Source organism: Podarcis filfolensis (genome assembly GCF_964270895.1).
Source record: "Podarcis filfolensis genome assembly, chromosome: 9".
Taxonomy (NCBI): domain Eukaryota; kingdom Metazoa; phylum Chordata; class Lepidosauria; order Squamata; family Lacertidae; genus Podarcis; species Podarcis filfolensis.
Window position 1 is genome coordinate 27824609 of NC_139610.1, and position 19155 is coordinate 27843763.

Here is a 19155-nt window from a genome sequence, read left to right on the forward strand (position 1 = left end):
AGCTAATGGGGCCTCCTGCTGCCATGTCACCGGAACACGATTTCTGTTCTCATCCTGAAGCAAAGTTCTTAACCTGAGGTAACATTTCTGAGTTAGCGGAGTCTGTAACCTGAAGCATATGTAACCTGAAGCGTATGTAACCCGAGGTACCACTGTAATTATATACATTAGTATTTACGTGAACTAAGACAGAGGAAGACACATGAATGGTGCTAGAATGAGGTCAAAATTATTGTTATGATAAGTATTAGACACTTGACGAATGGTAAAAAATTATCTGTTAAGATTTTAGAGGTCTGAGAGAAGTGCCAGGACATGCTGACATTACCAATAAAGGACACTGACGTTCATTGTGGTGGGTTTGTAAGCTTCCAAAATAAGCTTTACTGCAAGGTGAATGGGCCAGGTGGTGGGACCTCTCAGCTCCAGATGGTCTTGGATGATGAATTATTTGGATCTGTTCCAATCCAGCTTTTGGCACAGGAACAGCCTGAGCCCCCAATGGAAGATTTATGCCAGAAAATTGATTGAAGAAGTGCCGTGTTCTTAGTTCTCCTGGACCTTTCATTGGCCATGGTGTCCTTCTGGACTGCTTATCTGGGTTGTTTTTACAAGACCTGGTCCTGTGGTGGTTCCTTATGTTCTAGAGAAGCCTTTCTAGAAGGTGATACTGGGAGACGATTGTTTCACTTCATGGCTATTGCTGTCTGGTGTATCCCAGGGTTCAATACTGTCCCTTATGCTCTTTAACAGCTACATGAAACCACTGGCAGAAGTTGGAGGTTTGGGCTGCAGTGTTCATCAGTATGCTGGTACCACACAGCTTTACTTCTTACCTTCAGATCCAGGAGAGGTTGTTTTTGAACTGTGAGTTGCATGTTTTGTTGTTTGTTTTGAATGTGTATTTCTAACTTACGGATTTTGCATTCCCTCTCACTTCATCACACATGACCAGGGGGCATGACACAGTAATGTAAAACCCAATAAAGAATAAGAACTATAACATTATTTGAAATATACCCATCTCCATCTATTTAGTATATCACTCAGTACATAGCCAAGCATCTATTGGGCCTGGCAGAAAAGGTGTCTTCAGCCGGCACCCTAAATGAACCAAAGCTGGTTAATTCCCTAATTTCCCTTTATTTAGGAACACAGGAAGATGTCTTATGATGAGTCAGGCCCATTGATCTTTTTAGCTCAGTACTATTTAGCAATACTGACCAGCAGCACCTCTCCTGGGTTTCACAGGATATTTTCCAGCTATACTTAGAGATGCTCCACCACTGAGCTATGACTCCAAACACCTCCATTAAATTTGGCTAACTCGATAAATTGAAAGTGTAATATATGTGTCAATGTGTATATGTAAAAGGGAATTCTGGCAACAGGTGGACTGGAATTAACTTTGGTATTTGTCCAGCAATATCCCCCCACCTTTAAAGGCTGCAGTGCTGGTTGCCAATAATTTTATTTTCTCTGGTGTGTGAGACAAAGTTTTGCTTTTGGTATGCGTTTTGAACAAAGATTAAAAGGTGGAAGTTACAAGTGGCATCTGAAAAAGAAGAAGCGAAGACAGAGGCAATAAGCACAATGAGTAATTAATGTCTGAATTCCAGTTCATCTTTGCCAGAAATCATACACCATGTCATTGAATCATCTCAGAAAAGGAGTGGGCTACAAAACAAACAAAAAACCATCAGCCAGGAAGTTCTGCTGACTTGGGAGATGTATCTGCTTTATTCTATGACTGACGCCAGTCTTTTGAAAGACACGTTTTAAGTTTTGTAGGCAAGGAAGACTAATTTAATAATTAAGTTGGCTAGATAATTTCTCTAATTATTTTAAGCCATCTTGAGACATGTTTGTTTCACTTTCTTCCCCAGGCTTTCAATAAATATTTTCAGGGCAGGTTATTATTGTTATTTATGAATTTATGTATTAATAAGTAACCATGAAAAGGAATATGACAGCAATGAAATAGTAAAAACAACAAAGCCCTCAATAATCAATGAAAGAGGATTAAAGACTCAATAAATGTTAAAAAGCCATGGAAAATAGATGGATCTTTGCCGGGAATCAAAATGACGAGAGAGTAGATACTAGGCAGTAGACGAGAGAGTAGATACCTGGGTATTGCATTCCATAGGCAGGATGCCACCACCAAAAGAAACACAAGGCATGGGTTTGGAACCAAAGGACCATGCAGCTAATTCTACACCCAAGAGAAGGATTTGGACCTGTGGTTTTTTCAACAACAGCACATGCTATACAGGAAGTGACATTTCGAAAAGGGAGGAGTTTCACAGTGGTTGGCTGCTTAAAAAAACAATCCCACTGGTTATTTCCCCAACCTCATTATAAATAAAAATTCAGAAGAAAGAAAAGAAAATTATACATGTGGCACGGCACTGTATGCCCTGACTTCTCAAATCCTCGCTTAGATAAGCAGCCACTGCCTCTTAGGCTGTTATTGTTTGTTTCACAATGACAACTAGAAACTTGGCTCTCTTTTTTTTAGCAACAAAACAAGCCGAATCTCCCGGTTCTGCCAGAGGCCGCCGGTTCCACAGCGCGCGCGCGCGCGCGCGCGCACACACACACACACACACGGCGTGCAACGCCCAAGGTCGGATCCAGCATCTCTCCGTCCCCCTGGGTCTCTTCGCACAAGGCTCTGGAAGATGCTCGGGCGCCATTCCGTCCCCAGGATACAGCATCCGACCACAGAAAAAGGAGGCGAAGACGAGGAGGAGGAGGGGGGAAGCAGTGGCTGCTTGTAAGCCCTGGTTTCCCTTACCGAGGAACCGAAACCTCTATTTCCGCCTCCCCCTCCCCCCCCCCCCCAGCCACTTTCCACCCGCTCGCCGTGGGCTGATGTCGCTGTTGCTGGAGGGAAGTGAAAATGAAATCGACTTTTCTGAGAACTGATGAAAGCAGCGGAGCCTGCCAATGAACGGCTGCGGCAAACTTCCGCACCCCTTTCTCTCCTTCCAGCCCCCACCTCCCCTTCTCTCGCTCTCTGCACAAACAGGCCTGGAAGAGGAGCAGGAGGAGGAGGAAGGGAGGGGGGGATTTCCAAGACTCAGCTCCTCGCGGCTTCCTCCCCTTGTTTTGCTTTCGATCTGGGCTGATCTCCGCCAAAAGCAGAGGAGGAGGGAATAACTTTTAGTTTTGCTCCCGCGATTTATGCAGCCGCCTGTTTTCCTTTCCATTTTGCGTCTCTTGGCAACCGCGATAACCTTGAAGGGAACTGCCATAAATAACGCGAAACAAACTTATTGGTAAGGCATTTTTTTCTAAACAAAAACCAAAACCCAAATATTAATCCTTTGCAGATTAGGCGTTTCTCTCCCCGCCCCCCACATGCTTGAAACGTTTGCTTCCAGAAATGTTGCTATTGATCTTGATTGAAAACAAAAATAAAAGGCCAGCGCCGTTGCGGGTCATATGATTTTAGGTGCAGCTACTGGTAAGAGAATGCAGGGCTTTTAATTTCACTTTTGGATTTGCAGAGGCTGGGAAGGGATCGGCTGGAAGGACGCGTTTCTCTCGCTGGTTGTGGGGCTCTGAAACAGGCGGTTTGCTTAGGGGGTTGCCGGATGGCGAGAAATAGCAGCGGCAGAAACAAAGGCGAGGAGCGATTGCGACGGGGCGGAAGGGAGAAAATAATCTGGATTTAGGAGCACAGAATTTGCACCGAGCCCAGGAGCACCTTGCTTGGGGGACGCGGAGGAAGCAACTTTTATTTTCACTCCCGCGGAGGTTGACGAAAGAAGCTAATGGAGCTGCTGAGCTGGTGGACACTTGTTGTTTTCGATCCCGGGATACGTTGCCCATGCGGATATTATTTCTGGCAGCTGACCAGCCTCTTCGCGGGCGTGGAAGCTAGGTGAGCGAGCCAGGGCCCCCAACCCTGCAATGCACGAAGGGGAGCTGTGCATAAAGCCGGGGGGCGGGCGGGGGAAGGATTTCTCTTCCCACCTCGGGGACTTTGAACCCAGCCATGGCGGGGCAAGGCCCGTTCCGGTAGAAATCGCTTTGCCGAGAGAGGAGACCCGGGCGGTTCCCGGGGCCCTGCGGCTGCCGCTTCCTATATGCTTTTCCTTTCCCACTCGGTGCTGTGAAATGAGGTCGGGGAGGGGGGAATTGGGCTGGGTGGTTTCGTAACGTGTGCTTGGTACCGAAGGGCGCCGTGTGCTCTTTCTTTGCTTTTCCCCGCAGAGGCCTTGCGGCTGCCATCTCCGCTCTCCCCTGCCCCTCCCCGAGAGGCTGTATGTAAGAGGAAGAACCAGGCAGGGAGGCGGCCTTGGGCTGGAGCCGGAGAGAAAGGGAGGAAATGGCCACTTCCCGCCCTTAACTAGCAACTGGCGCTTGTGCGGGGGGGGGGAGTTGAGACACACCTGGAGGTGCCACTCTGCCCGCGGCGGCGGGGGGAGCCCCCGCCTCCCCCAAATACAAGCGTGACCCTTCTCCCCCGCCCCCCCCCCCGCGAAGTAGGTTGTTGGTTACACAAGCCTGGCTCGGCCACTTCCTTTTCTCCTCCGCCTCAGCGGCCGGGTCAAGCCGTGACGTGTATGCTCCGCTTGGCCAATGGGGAGCCGGCTTCGAGGCAATAGAACGCGGCATTGGATACTTCTGCGGCTCGAGGCGTGGGAGGAGAAAGGCGAGACTAGGTGCATTTTGTTCCAGGAAGCTCGGCTTATCTGGTGCAAGGGCTAGCAGATATACCCCCTTTCGCGCGCTAGCCTTACCCGTTTTTGCTTGAAGTCAGGCCGAATAGGTTGGAACCCGACGTTTTTTGTTTTTGCCGAGGGATGTTTATTATTCTAGGGCAGGGTTTGGGGAACCTGTGGGCCTCTAGGTGCTGCTAAACGGCAACTGCCATCAGCCCCCCAGCCAGCATGGCCAGTGGTCAGGGATGATGGGAGTTGGAGTTCAGGAACACAAGGTTGAGAAAGGCGGTTTTAGAATGTCACAGCTGCCTATGTTGGCCTTCTTTGTCGGTCATTGTGTTTAGGTACATGCACTTGGGGACGCGGGTGGCACTGTGGGTTAAACCACAGAGTGTAGGGCTTGCCAGTTAGAAGGTCAGCAGTTCGAATCCCCGCAACGGGGTCCCCGCTCCTGCCAACCTAGCAGTTCGAAGGCACGTCAAAGTGCAAGTAGATAAATAGGTACCACTACGGTGGGAAGGTAAACCGCATTTCCATGCACTGCTCTGGTTCGCCAGAAGCAGCTCAGTCATGCTGGCCACATGACCCGGAAGCTGTACGCCAGCTCCCTCAGCTAATAAAGCGAGATTAGCGCCGCAACCCCAGTCGGTCATGACTGGACCTAATGGTCAGGGGTCCCTTTACCTTTACCTTATTTAGGAAAGTGTACCTTAGAACAGAAGCTCTAGTTAGCAAATTCATGGTGCCACATGGTCGATTTACTCTGGTTTAATTAATCTAAAATCATTACCGCCCCAGTTTATGCTTTGCCACTTTTAAAGGATTTGTTCTAACAACCTTAGATTGTGGCATGGCAGCCCCTTTGCTCACTGGGATTTAGCCGTAAATGTCATGTGCAGAGGCAGCAGGCATACCAGTGCAGAGCAGGTCTTTTGTGAAAATCCGGTGTGCACAGAGTTCTGTGCATGTCTTGTATGTGACTGTCTCTAAGGAGACAGCTAGAAGTCAGCAGTGGTTGCCACACTTAAAGAAGCCGGTAGAATTTTACATGAATTAAAATTTGATAGTCTGTAAACCTGCATTTCCACTTTTCACTGAATCATGACACTGAATACAAAAGAGCCATTGAAGTGAGGGGCATAAAAGTATATTGGCTATGAATGTTGCAATGTTGTGTGCCTGTAATATCAAAATGTACTTTGTCTGCAAAAATTGCCCAGCATGAAGACTAGGCTATGTGAGAAGTAATGGGGGGGGGGGCTTCTCAGTAGTGGCACCCACCCACCTTTGGAATGCCCTCTCATCAGATGTCAAGGAGATGAGTAACTATATAACCATCTGAAGGCAGCCCTGTATAGGGAAGCTTTTTAAGGCTTTGTTTTTGTTTTATTATGTTTTTATATATGCTGGAAACCACCCAAAGTGGTTGGGGCGATGCAGTCAAATGGGCGGGGTAGAAATAATAAATTATTATTATTATTATGAGGAACACAACAACTCAATTCCAGTGAGAGTCACTCATTGAAATCAATGAAATAAGTTTTTAAACAGCAAACTTAAGCCCCATTAATTTCAAATGGACTTAAGTGCAACTGACTTTTACTGAGTGTAAGGAAGTCCTGGTCTAAAGGTTATTTGGAACAAGGGGATTTTTGGTGTTCTCTTTGTTTGGTCCACGTTTGATTTTCCCTATCCCTAAATTGTAGCAAATTCCCTTCAAAAGAGTGGCATCCTTTGCGTTGGGCAGTCTAGAATTCCTAATTTGAGGAAATACTACCATTTTTGAAAATCTCAATCTGGTTCTTTTGGATCCCAGAGATCGCATAGGAAAAGGGCCTATCATTAACTCTTAAGATTCAGATATTCATACCAGCTCAGTTAGTATGCAAATATAAACATAGCCGCTCAGTTAGTATGCAAATATAAACATAGCCAAAGTCTTGGGACAAGTACTTTTTAACTTGTTCACAAATTATCTAGAGGTAGGGTGAGTAGTGAGGCAGCCAAGTTTGCTAAAGACTTCAAATTATTCAGGGGATTAAAAGACAAAAAGCAATTGTGAGGACCCCAGAAAGGATCTCTCCAAAGTGGGGAATGGGTATTAAAATGGCAAATGCAGTTTAGTATGAAGTGATACTGGGGTAAAAAAAACTTCACATATACACTGATGGAATGTGAACTAGCAGTGGTGCATAGGTTGGTGAAAATGTTGATGCTGTGTGTTATGGCAAATTCCTTTTTTGGAAATTGTTTGAAAATAGAACTGTCAATATTATAGTGCCTATTTACAGACTTTTGGTGTGACCAAACTTAGCATACTGTCTGCAGTTCTGATCTCACCTAGAATCATAGAATCATAGAATCATAGAATCATAGAATCATAGAGCTGGAAGAGACCACAAGGGCCATCGAGTCCAACCCCCTGCCAAGCAGGAAACACCATCAGAGCACTCCTGACATATGGTTGTCAAGCCTCTGCTTAAAGACCTCCAAAGAAGGAGACTCCACCACACTCCTTGGCAGCAAATTCCACTGTCAAACAGCTCTTACTGTCAGGAAGTTCTTCCTAATGTTTAGGTGGAATCTTCTTTCTTGTAGTTTGGATCCATTGCTCCGTGTCCGCTTCTCTGGAGCAGCAGAAAACAACCTTTCTCCCTCCTCTATGTGACATCCTTTTATATATTTGAACATGGCTATCATATCACCCCTTAACCTCCTCTTCTCCAGGCTAAACATGCCCAGCTCCCTTAGCCGTTCCTCATAAGGCATCGTTTCCAGGCCTTTGACCATTTTGGTTGCCCTCCTCTGGACACGTTCCAGTTTGTCAGTGTCCTTCTTGAACTGTGGTGCCCAGAACTGGACACAGTACTCCAGGTGAGGTCTGACCAGAGCAGAATACAGTGGCACTGTTACTTCCCTTGATCTAGATGCTATACTCCTATTGATGCAGCCCAGAATTGCATTGGCTTTTTTAGCTGCCTCACAAGATTGAGCCAGAAAAGGGCAGTCAAAAACAATCAAGAGGCTAGAGCAACTCCTAAGAACATCTAGGCTAGCATCCTGTTCTCACTATGGCCAGCAAGTTGGCTATGGGAATCCCGCAAGCAGAACCTGAGCTCAATAGCACTCTCCCCTCCTGTATTTTCCAGCAAATGGTACAGTTATACCTCGGGATAAATATGCTTCAGCTTAAATATTTCCAGGTTGCGCTCCGTGGAGACCCGGCAGTAACGGAATGCGTTACTTCCGGGTTTCGCTGCATGCGCAGATGCTCAAAATGACGTCACGCGCATGCACGGAAGTGGCGAAACCAGATGCGCAGTCGCATCTTGCATTTGCTTCAGGATGCAAACGGGGCTCCGGAACAGATCCTGTTCGCATACAGAGGTACCACTGTATTCAGAAGCATACAGCCTCCAACCAGCAGAGCAGAACTCCCCTCTAAGGAAAGCTCACAATGCTTGGTTCTTTCTGGTTTTGAAAAAAAGATGAGTAACAGGGGACATAATAGAGGTTTATAAAATATGTGATGTGGAGAGCATTTTCTCCTCTAAAAACCCAGGTCATCCAGTGATGCTGAATGATGGGAGATTCAGGGCAAACATTCGCTACCACAAGATATTGTGATGACCGCTACCATAGATAGCTTTAAAGTGGGATTGAGCAAATTCATGGAAGATAAGGCATATTGATGGCTCTCAGTCATGATTACTATATATTACCACCAGTATCAGTCCGGATGCCCCAGGTGCTGTTACTGCACTGTTCTGCTGTGGCTTTCTTGTGGGTGTCTGGTTGGCCACTGGGGGAAGAGAATGCTGGACCTGATGGCTCTTTGGCCTGGTCGGACAGGGCTCTTCCCACATTCTCAACATAAATGTGGGCACTGGGACAAGTTTCAGTTAATTAAACTTCCTATATTGTAGCACTGACGCCGGTAATGGCGCAACATTTCTTGGGGCAGAAATTGTGCTTGTACTGAAGAATGGCCATTTTAAAATAACACCGTGGGCTATGTTCAAGAGCATTACTTAGGGATGTATTGTGTCTCCCCTTCCCATCTCAATTTAATAATAGTCCTGATTAATTTGTTGAAAACCAGACATTGCTCAGCTCTAGCTGCCATCTCGTAAAATATCAGTGTGGTGTACAGTGCAATAAAACACAAAACACAATTAAAAACAGTACAGTTGGTAGGCAGCTACGGAAGCCAGCAAAAATGTGTGGACCCCTTATCTGGTGCCTCTAGACACTGCTCTATGGGGAGAAAGAAGGATGTTATTTTAACATGCAATCTCTCTGGCCACCTGGTTAAAAACCCCTTCCTTCCTGGCGATAGATCATATAGTCACATCTCAGGTAATTTGCTACTTTCGGAAGCAGTAGTGGGGAACCTGCGGCCCTCCAGATGTTGTTGGACTCCCAACCAATTCCCATCAGCCTCACCCAGCATGGCCCATTAATGGTCAGGGATGATGAGAGTTATAGCCTGGAGAGCAACATCTGGAGAGCCACAGGTTAGTCACCCCTGCTTTACAGTGAGGGAGAATCAGAAGGATACACCTGCATCTGAAAGTCACACCAAATTGAGAATTCCCTTTAGGACATAAGGGTGTTGCGAGACACCCTTCGAAAACTTGGATCGTTTGTGCCACAAAGTAGCGTGGAGTTGGATATAGATTAAAAACTATGGCTGTTGTTTTCACTTGCATGTAGAACTATGGTCAGATTTTAGAAACGGGTTTGTGTTACTTGCATGTAGACCAGGGGTCAGCAAACTTTTTCAGCAGGGGGCCAGTCCACTGTCCCTCAGACCTTGTGGGGGGCCAAACTATATGGGGGGGAGGGAATGAACGAATTCCTATGCCCCACAAATAACCCAGAGATGCGTTTTAAATAAAAGGACACATTCTACTCATGTAAAAACACGCTAATTCTGGGACTGTCCGCGGGCCGGATTGAGAAGGCGATTGGGCCGGATCTGGCCCCCGGGCCTTAGTTTGCCTACCCACGGTGTAGACAGAGAAGTGACTTTTGTTTAATTTGTCAGCATTTACTGTCAAGTAGATGTGCATAAGATTGCCACCCATAGAGGGTCTTGATTCTAGTCACAATGGGTTTACCCAGAGGAGCACTGATTCTCAAAAGTCTCCAGCTGCAGAAGCCTCATTCCATCCAGAAATACTTCTCTTGTTGGGGCATATTGTACATTATTCCTGCTGGGCTGCAGTTTTAGAAACTATTGCAGCTTCCAAACTGCATTGATGCCTGCTCTGCTTTACTGGCACAAGTGCCTTTCGGAGCACAGCCTGAGTTTGTTACTTCATAAGCATGAGTCATTCTTCCAGTGTTAAACAAGAACAAAATGTGCTCTCAACATGATGTTCTTTACAGTAAGGTACTCTTAGCATCAATGATTTGTTAAAACACTGCCTACTGCTGTAATGCTGAATGCTTCTTATGAGTTTTGTTTTCTGTTTAAGGGCACTTTTGCCATGCTGCTTATGAATGGGGAGGAGGTACAGGGCTACCAATACAATTCTGAATGTGTGATCTCTGTGCAAAGGGGAAACTAATAGGCTGGGCGGCTGAAAAGATACTTGTGGCGTGTCCAGGGTTTTGTACGTAGCCAGTGGGTTTAGAAAAACAAACTTGTGTTTTTGTATCAACGTTAGATTTCCATGCCATGTCACAAACTACTTTGGAAAGTCCCCCCTCCTACATTTTAAGAGTAGCCATATGAAATGCGCCACTTATGTAAAAGAAGTCTGCAAGTTCAAAGCCTGTCCCCAGCCAGACTATAGAATACTATTTGTACAATTATTTGCATACTGACCTTTTTCTTTGCAAAGATATCTCAGATTATGAAGTTTAAAAAAATATATATACAGAGATAGATGTTCAAACTGTGGTCTGTGAACTCTGTTCTGTGGTCTGCGAAAAGGTTGTACAGTCAAGAATATCTGTTCTTGGCTGTGCCTGTGTTTTATTTTTTATGATAATGGAGGCCTTTTGAACCAGGGCTGGATTATCTAATAGGCTAACAAGATTCTGGCCTAGGAGCTGTGATTTTCATAGATAGATAGATAGATAGATAGATAGATAGATAGATATATCTTTATTGTCATTGTCCCATGCAGGACAATGAAATTGCAATAGTAAGATATATAGTATATATACATACATACATACATATATATATATATATATATATATATATAATATTTATAGTATATATATATATATATATAGTATATATATAAGATATATAAAATAGTAAGATGCTGGTGCAGTCTACTAATTTCCCTCTAAGTATTTTCTGAAATAGTGGTCTAGACTAGGGTCCCATCTGCACTATACATTTAAAGCTGTATGATACCACTTTAAACAGTCATGGCTTCCACCCCCAAAAATCTTTATTAAGAGTGCTGAGAGTTATGACGAGACCCCAATTCCCCTCAAGGAAGTAAACCCAATGTGGTTTAGCAGTCAGTCTCTCTTCCCAGGGAACTCTGAGAATTGTAGCTCTGTGACAGGAATAGGGGGTTCCTAACAAACTGCAGTTCTTTGGGGAAAGCCATGAGTGTTAAAAGTGGTATGATGTCATCTTAAACATATAGTGCAGATGAGGAAACTCCTGCTGCTAAACTGGTGTCTAATGTATTGCTCTGAGGCAGAGAAGAGGTCTTCTTGTCTGGGTAGCCCAGGACCTCCATACACACTGTCCAGGCTTGCGTCCCAGGAATGTCATTTGGCTGCTGCCAGTGCAGCAGTTTGACTTCACCCTCAGAGGCACACTCCATTGTCTCTTGAGGCAGAGAGATGCAGATGACCGCCTTAAACACGTAGTGCAGATGAGGCCTAGTTGTCAGAGCAGTAGGCAGGATAGTCATCGACCAAATTGGTGGTTGAAAACAGAATGTTGAAAGAAATCCAAGAAGTTTATTTAATCATGTATGGACCACTTTCTTTATATAAAATATCCAAAAGTGGTTTATAAAAATAAGAAGCCAAAGATTCTTAAATCAACAAAGAGCCAAGGGCCCCAAAACAAAACATATATACTGATAATATAAATAAAGAACAAATATTTATATATATATATTTAAATCAAATGTCCAACCTATAAAACTCTTAAAATAAACAGTACTAAAGATAATGAAGACAGTGACAGCGATGACTCCAGTGACCAAACTTGAAAGTGAGATGACTGAGTGACTTCACAGAGCTTTGCTCACAAAAGCAGACACATCCATTGCATTAGAAAGGTAAAGGTGTGGTTACTAAAACATAAATTAGGCATGTGCTTTGATTTTTAGAAGGGAAAATTTACTAAGCGGTCCACTGAGACCCCAGTAATTTTTCAAGTGATATTTGAAGGTGGAGGCGGTGGCAGGGATTTTGAGAAACACTGTTAGTTTATTCTACTTCCAAATGTATGACATGTCTACACATACATAGGACACATAGCCCCTCCACAAATATCTGTGCATCAAATACGGGAGCAATTGGCATCCTCATCAGAGTGCTGAGCTAGGTAAAGAACTGCTCTGAAATCTACGGGTGAAGGGCGGTATACAAGTTTAATAAATAAATAATGGGGAAAAAATAGAAAAAGACCCTGCGCTATGTCTGCTGTACTTTACTTTTTTCTACTGCCAGTTGTAAAATTGGTGGCTTCCTGGTGGGGCAGAAAGAATTGCACGGGGAAGCTTTTCCAGGGCTTGCCACCCCTAGTTAAAAAAATTGTTTTACTCACACGTTTGTATGGTTCTAAGATCACAATGGGGAGCAAGTAGTTCCTTTTGTTTTGTTTTGTTTTGTTTTAATTAATATTTTATTAAATTTTACAAGAAAAAAGGAAAAAAACCATACAAAAAAGAACAATACATATTAAAACACCAACAAATACCAACAATTAAAAAGAAAAAGGATATTAAAAATTTTAACAAAAAAAAAAGAAAGAAGAAGAAGAAAAGAAAAAAAAGACCTCTTTTCAAATTCTTATCATTCATTACCTTATTTTCCTGACTTCCACCCGCCTCCCTTTCTTGTATTCCACTTTAAAATTGATCAGCAAATTCATTTGATCAGCAAATTCATTGTTCCTTTTGTTTTGTTTTCTCACCCATCGGGTTGGTGTTACGACTGGTCTGTCTCATAAAGTTGAATTGGCATTTTAAAGAAATGAAGATTGCAAGGCATTCTGCCTTCTCAGAATGCTACATTTGTGATTAACAGTACTCAGAAGGGTGGGTATTACGTCTAAGGGCAACAGATCTCAAAGAGTGTGTGGCTACCAGTCACACGCCTACTCAACACCAAGTGACACTGTAGCATAGCTCCTGATTCCCACAGTCAGCCCATGCAGAAATCTCCACTGATGAAACCCAAACATCAAATCTTTGTAGCAGTAGAACAAGCTGCATTCACAGAGAAGCTGCTTAGTCATGGGGAAGTCCAGCACACCTTGTCAGGCAAAATCCCCCTTGGCAGGTTGCAAAAAGGATTAATTTTGTAATGTATGAGACTGAACTTTTCCCTTTTCCCTGCCATATGTGTGACAGTTGTGCAGTTAAGTTCTCCATTGTAATACTTAAAATTAAAATCACCAGTCTGTAATCGCAAGCAGCCTACTCTGGTATAACTCCATGTGCCAGCTGACTTGGTGACAGCCATGCATGCCAGCCAGATGGAGATGCTAAGCTTCCTTGCAAAAGGCTAGTTGTCTGTTGCAGAATGCGCCTGGCGCCCGACTAATTTCGAACACTGTAAGATGGGCCATTGCTCTGATCCAGCGGGCTCTTATGTTCTTATGTTATCATGTGTAACTAGTATAAACACTGTGGGGCTATTACCCTGGTGTTACAGGCAGATGCACTGGCAGATGAAGCTGTATAATCAACAGAAATTAAGCCATAGCTCTCCAGTACATTAATACATTGCGCATTGACTATAAGTTACTATATGTGTGCAAGAACTCCAAACTAAATCATTTATAGCAGGTGTGGGAAACCTTTGGCCTTCCTGATGTTCCTAAACTACAATTTCCATAATCCTTGGCCTTTCTTGCTGGGGCAGGGGGGGATAGTAGTTCAACATCTGGAGGACAAAAGGTTCCCCATACCTGGTTTGTGGCATGCTGTGTAAATTTTTGAGCATCTTTAAGGGGGGGGGGATAGCCTCATTCTGTAATAATTAAAGGCACTGAATATCATACATATCCCCTGGCACATGTGACCGAGCATTACTACTTCATTTATGTAAACCTAAAACCAGCAACAAAAAAGTAATTCACACACGGCAAACAGAAAATAAAACTCATAAGAAAGTTTGCACAAACAGCCAGGGGCTGTGAGGTTCAATACTACAGTGGCAGGCACTGCTTTTGCAATTGCCAAGTAATGGTAATTTCCTGCTAATTATGTTATTGTTGTTGTTATTATTTGCAATTGCAAAAAAAATGCTTTCATTATCCTTTGGATGTGGTTCAGAGTGTTCACCTTTGCAACTCAACATTACAGCAGGGCTTGAGTGACAGAAACAAAGCACAAATGAGGAAGTACAAGCAAATGTCAAAATGCCCAATTTGGAAAGTCTTGTGCTTGGGAAATTTCCAAGTCCTTAAAGGTGAAGAGAGGGATAGGGGTGGGGAACTTCACTTTCTAAAGAGATCATCTTTATTTCCAGTCATCTGTCTAGGCACAGGTGGGAATGTCTATACCCCAAAGCCATGGGTTAATCATGCTGAGAACTGGAGGGTTACAAAATAGGAGAGGTTTTTTATGAACAGCTAGAACAACCCCGCCCAGGTAATAAAACAAACTCTTTAATCAAATATCACATACCTTTATTGCACTGAGCAAATAGACGTTGCTCATGATTACAAAGAACAGTTTTACAAAAACAAAGATTACTATGAATAGCAAGTACACCTTGTGATTGTGAAGCTTGTACCCCAGATACTTGAAATCTTGTGCTCAGGCATGTTCCACACTAAAACATTTGGTGCCTTTTTTCTGATTTCTACTCAGAAATGAAAACATACTCCCTGTCCTTTTATAATACCACTTAAAAGGGGGTTAATGAAATGGTCTTTTAAGAACCGATTTGTTCTTAGCCTCAACTTCTGTGTATTCTAAAGGGAGAAGCTGTGCTTGAAATATTAGCATACTTTTCCTAATTGACATATGAGTGCATTCTGTAACCCAAGAACAAATCGTTTTGTAACATGCAGCTATCAGAAAAGAGCCCATAAACAATAAAAGTATCAGTGTTTTGTTTTGTTTTTTCTTTTGCCATGACTGCAAATTGCAAAATTCAAATGTGTTGCTTTGAATTTTGGAATGGCTTGAATACTGCTCTTGTTTGTTGAAGGTGAGAGAGTCAGTATGACAGTCTCCTAAAAAAATGAATGTGCTACCAAATAAATCTCTGAAAACCATCATGTGCTTTTACAGAATTGGGCCCATTTATTTTAATTCTCCCTGCTTTCAGTACACACGATTTAAGTGATACCTATTAAAAGTATCCTTTGTGATATAAACTTCTAATACAAGAATTAATATTTAATTCTGTTGTAAGTATAAGCAGCAATTTTTCCTCTGTGCAGTTTTGGCTTCCAAATTTCCCCAATACCCCAGGGCCTTGCAGGAGTTCATAAAAGAAAGGAGCACTCTTATCTCCTATATACATATAAACATAAGGCTGTCATCACACAGTTCTTTTCATTGAAGGATTTGTAGTGCCTCATCACAATCCTGGATTTGCATGAAGTGAGCAGAAGAGAAGGCAGGGTGCACAACAACAGGGTCATGGCATGGGAGTGAGAAAGGGGAGACACTGAGAGGGAGGAAGTGGTGCTTTAGAACAGCGGCACCAGGGATGGAGGAACACAGAGACAGTTTTAACACAGGGTGCTTAGAAGTTGCAGTTTGCGGGAGGAGGAAGATGCAGAAGGTTACTGTGAGTTGGTTTGGGTGCAAGTGGGGCTGCAGAAAAGAGAAACATGGCTTCAGAAATGGGCTTAGGAAGGTGAAAAGTGATCTTAGTACAGTGGTACCTCAGGTTAAGAACCTAATTCGTTCCGGAGGTCTGTTCTTAACCTGAAACTGTTCTTACCCTGAAGCACCACTTTAGCTAATGGGGCCTCCTGCTGCCGCCGTGCCGCCGGAGCACGATTTCTGTTCTCATCCTGGAGCAAAGTTCTTAACCTGAGGTACTATTTCTGGGTTAGCGGAGTCTGTAACCTGAATCGTCTGTAACCTGAAGCGTATGTAGCCCGAGGTACCACTGTAGTCGCATGAGGTGGGAAGGGAAGTTCAAAGGGGTTAATGAGGGAATGGCTCAGTGGTTGGTGAGCAGAGGGAGCAGGGACACAGTCCCCACATGCAGTAATAGGTGTAATGTAATTTGTTTGGTTTAGGGAGCTCTCATTTCTTTCATGCATCTTGTCACAGAATTAATGTGAAATATAGCCTGCCATTCACTAGAGGATTAGCTAAAGTTTCCTAGTAACTGCCTATGACCTTATTGTCTACTTTCTCAGTCATAGATAGATGTATTCTTGGTGGGTTCATTTATGTCTTCAAGTACAAATTCCTTTTGCTACCTTTGGAAGCAATAAGAAAGGGGTTAGATGAGGGAGCGGAACTTGTGGCCCTCCAGATGTTGCTTGACTACAGCTCTTATCATCCCTTACCATTCACCGTCCTGACTGAGGCTCAGTCTAACACTATCTGGAGGACCACAGATTCCCCACTGCAGTGTCTAGGTGATAGATAGGCAACTGCTGGTTTGCATTCTGCTGCTTTTAGTCTCCTCCCTCATAGACTGTACTGGTCAGGCAATAATGCACAAGAGACGTGGTTTAGCCCATCCTTCTTACATGTCACTTTGAAGGCACAAAGTTCATCGGCCAGGGGCCCGTGAAGTTGTTACAGTAAGTGCCACCAGTGCTTTTTTTTCTAAAAAAAAATGTTTAGGGGTACTCTCATTTTCCTACTCATATTCAAATACTGCCCCTCAATGAGGCCAGACTTAGATTCACAAAATGTTTAGGGGTATGTGTACCCCTTTGTCCCCCCAGAAAAAAACACCGAGTGCCACACTTTTAAACAACAAGAAAAGAGAGGTGCCAGTACTGTGTACCCTTGAGTACCCCCTGAAATCAAAAAAAGGTCAGGTCTTCACATACGTAGAATTTTTCTTTATTATCTGCTAGGTTTTTTGGTGGGATGGAAGTCTTATTTTGTTTGTGGTAGAAGGCTGCTCTTCATTTTTGTTCAAATGAGAAAGGAAGGGTTGGAGAAAGACCTTGAATCAATGAGTGCATGTAGTCTCTCTTTCCTTGACAACTGCACACAGGCACTGACTTAGAATTTATTTTATGCGCCAAGAGCATGCGCATGAAGGAACACAGTGCCGTTCAGCTGCTTTGCTTCTCTGTAGTACTAATGCGAGTGCCAGAGCAAGAAAAGCGATCCACTTTTAATGAGGAAATTGCGCTCTAGAGGCTTGTCTGAATTAGGAAAACATATGAAATGTTGTATATTTTATCTCTCTGCACACTTTGACCTCTTCCTTGGGTGTTGCCGTTCCTCCCACCACCCCCAATCTTCACCAGCTGCGTCAAGTTAGATGAAGGCCACATTGGGGAAAATGTCAAAATGTAGCTGACTGGGGCATTTTCCACGTGTGGAACAACTGAGCTCTGAAGCATGCATCCAGCCAGCCAGAAAATATACTCAGAAGATTTATAGGCAGTCTTTTCAAGCCTTAAGACAATGAAGGCTGCAAGGGTGTTATCTCAGTATGCTTAAATGCCTCTGCTAGCTAAGTTTTTAAGTGGTGAGAAATGTAGTCTAGCAGCTAAAATAAGTGTTCAGGGGGGTGGCCTGCCTTCCTGCGACATTTGTCACTGGTCACTCTCATGTAAGTGGGATGGGGTGGACCATAATCCAACTTCTATTGTCTCCCCAGATGCTTCTTTCTCCATCTCTCCCTTCTAGCCTTAAATGGCCTGTGAGACGTATCACGTAGATAGGACAAAAGCAGGAGACAGTCAGGTAAGTGCAGAGCTCAGCTTTGGAGGTTTATTTGCTGTATCTGTAATCTGAGCAGACTGGGCTGCTAGGACAGCTTGCAAGATCACAGCGTTAATGAAGTAACTGCACCAGGAAATGAGTTGGGATCCAAAGCACGCATCTTATCAAGGGATGGTATGACCCCCATCCTCCAGCTCACTTGCATAATTAAACAACTGGCTGCCTTTTGAACGACATACTTAACATTTCTGCACAGTTTTGGTAACCTAGTGGTCACCATAGAATTTACAATAGCGCTCGGATCATCATATTCTAGGAGTGACCATAACTAAAGTACCGCCCTAAGTAAGTATGAGGCACTTTTGGCCACAGTGACCACCATCTGAGGATCCCAGAAGCGTCTTGCCCTAGGGTAGGTGTGGGGAACCATTGGCCCTGTAGATGTTGCTGAATTACAGCCCCACCATGGGCACCGTTGACCATGCTTGCTAAGGCTGATGGGAGTTGTAGTTCAGTGACACCTGGAGGGTCAGAGGTTCCCCTCTCCTGCTCTGGGGCCTAGGCAAGTGGCTCATTGTGCAGGAAATATGCTTCATAAGGCATATATTCAGATCTTGGCATAACTTTCCTCACCCTGGAAACCAATACTCTTTAGTGTGCAATTAGGATAAATATTGGAAATTTCCATACAATATATTTTAACTGTGCGCTTTATTTTGGATGTAATGGAGAGTCGTGGTCAAGCATACATCCAACGGCCAGAACTTCCTTGTATTTGGTGTTCCTTAAAATAGGGCTGTGCTGCTTTACATCCTGGAATAGCTCCAGCTTCTGAACAGATCCAAGTTCCCTGAATCCTATAATTAGAGTACAGATTCATCTGAGCAATTCTATCTGGTCACACAAGATAATATCCAGACTTATGAAATGGTTGTGAATCTGGAGAGGAAGGCTGAGTTTGTTGCTGCTGCTTAATTTTGAAAATCACGTTTCACAGCTGTAGATTTAGTGTTTTCTGTTAAGCAGAAAGTTGTACCCCAGATGTGGAGGCAAGGGAAAGCAGTGGAAACAGGTTTCTGAGCTCCTATTTCACCTGACTTCTGGCAACACCTGTGGTCTTTGGCCCAGCACCTGCCCCTTCGTCATGTCAACTAGAGTCAGCTGTCTAAACTAGGATATTGGCCAGGCAAAATCAAATGGGGAACATTAAGCAGGAGCAAGTGGATGGGTGGGGATCTTGTGATATAACAGCTCTAACCTTGAAACGGAACCCAAGAGAAGAACTGGTAAAAGGCTTGCTGGCTGCTGAATTTCTGTTCGTATACTGCAGGGCAGATTAGGTTTCACGAATCCAGCATGATCGTAGGCAAAGCCAGAGGAAACTGGGCCAGCCCTGTAGTCTGGCAAGGCTCATTGGGGCCCACTTAAAAGTA

At 44.0% G+C, this 19155-nt stretch overlaps 1 protein-coding gene and 1 long non-coding RNA gene across 9 annotated transcripts in view; one reads left to right on the plus strand and one right to left on the minus strand.

The window, feature by feature from the left end:
- Nucleotides 1–2617: 2617 nt before the first annotated feature.
- IRF2 (interferon regulatory factor 2) overlaps nucleotides 2618–19155 on the plus strand; it is a 37819-nt gene continuing 21281 nt past the window's right edge. Inside the window, exons 1-4 of one of the 8 annotated variants that reach the window (XM_083631320.1) lie at nucleotides 3052–3284; nucleotides 3516–3892; nucleotides 11824–11944; nucleotides 17658–17743. In XM_083631320.1, coding sequence (XP_083487446.1) covers nucleotides 17693–17743 — 51 coding nt within the window. In that variant the 5' untranslated portion in view covers nucleotides 3052–3284; nucleotides 3516–3892; nucleotides 11824–11944; nucleotides 17658–17692. The other 7 variants (XM_083631319.1, XM_083631321.1, XM_083631318.1 and 4 more) reach the window with 7 other exon arrangements.
- On the minus strand, nucleotides 3721–5074 carry LOC310770560. Its single transcript, XR_014552271.1, has 2 exons — nucleotides 4755–5074; nucleotides 3721–3916 (listed from the first exon to the last, which is right to left on the minus strand). It is a non-coding gene; the product is annotated as an uncharacterized lncRNA (long non-coding RNA).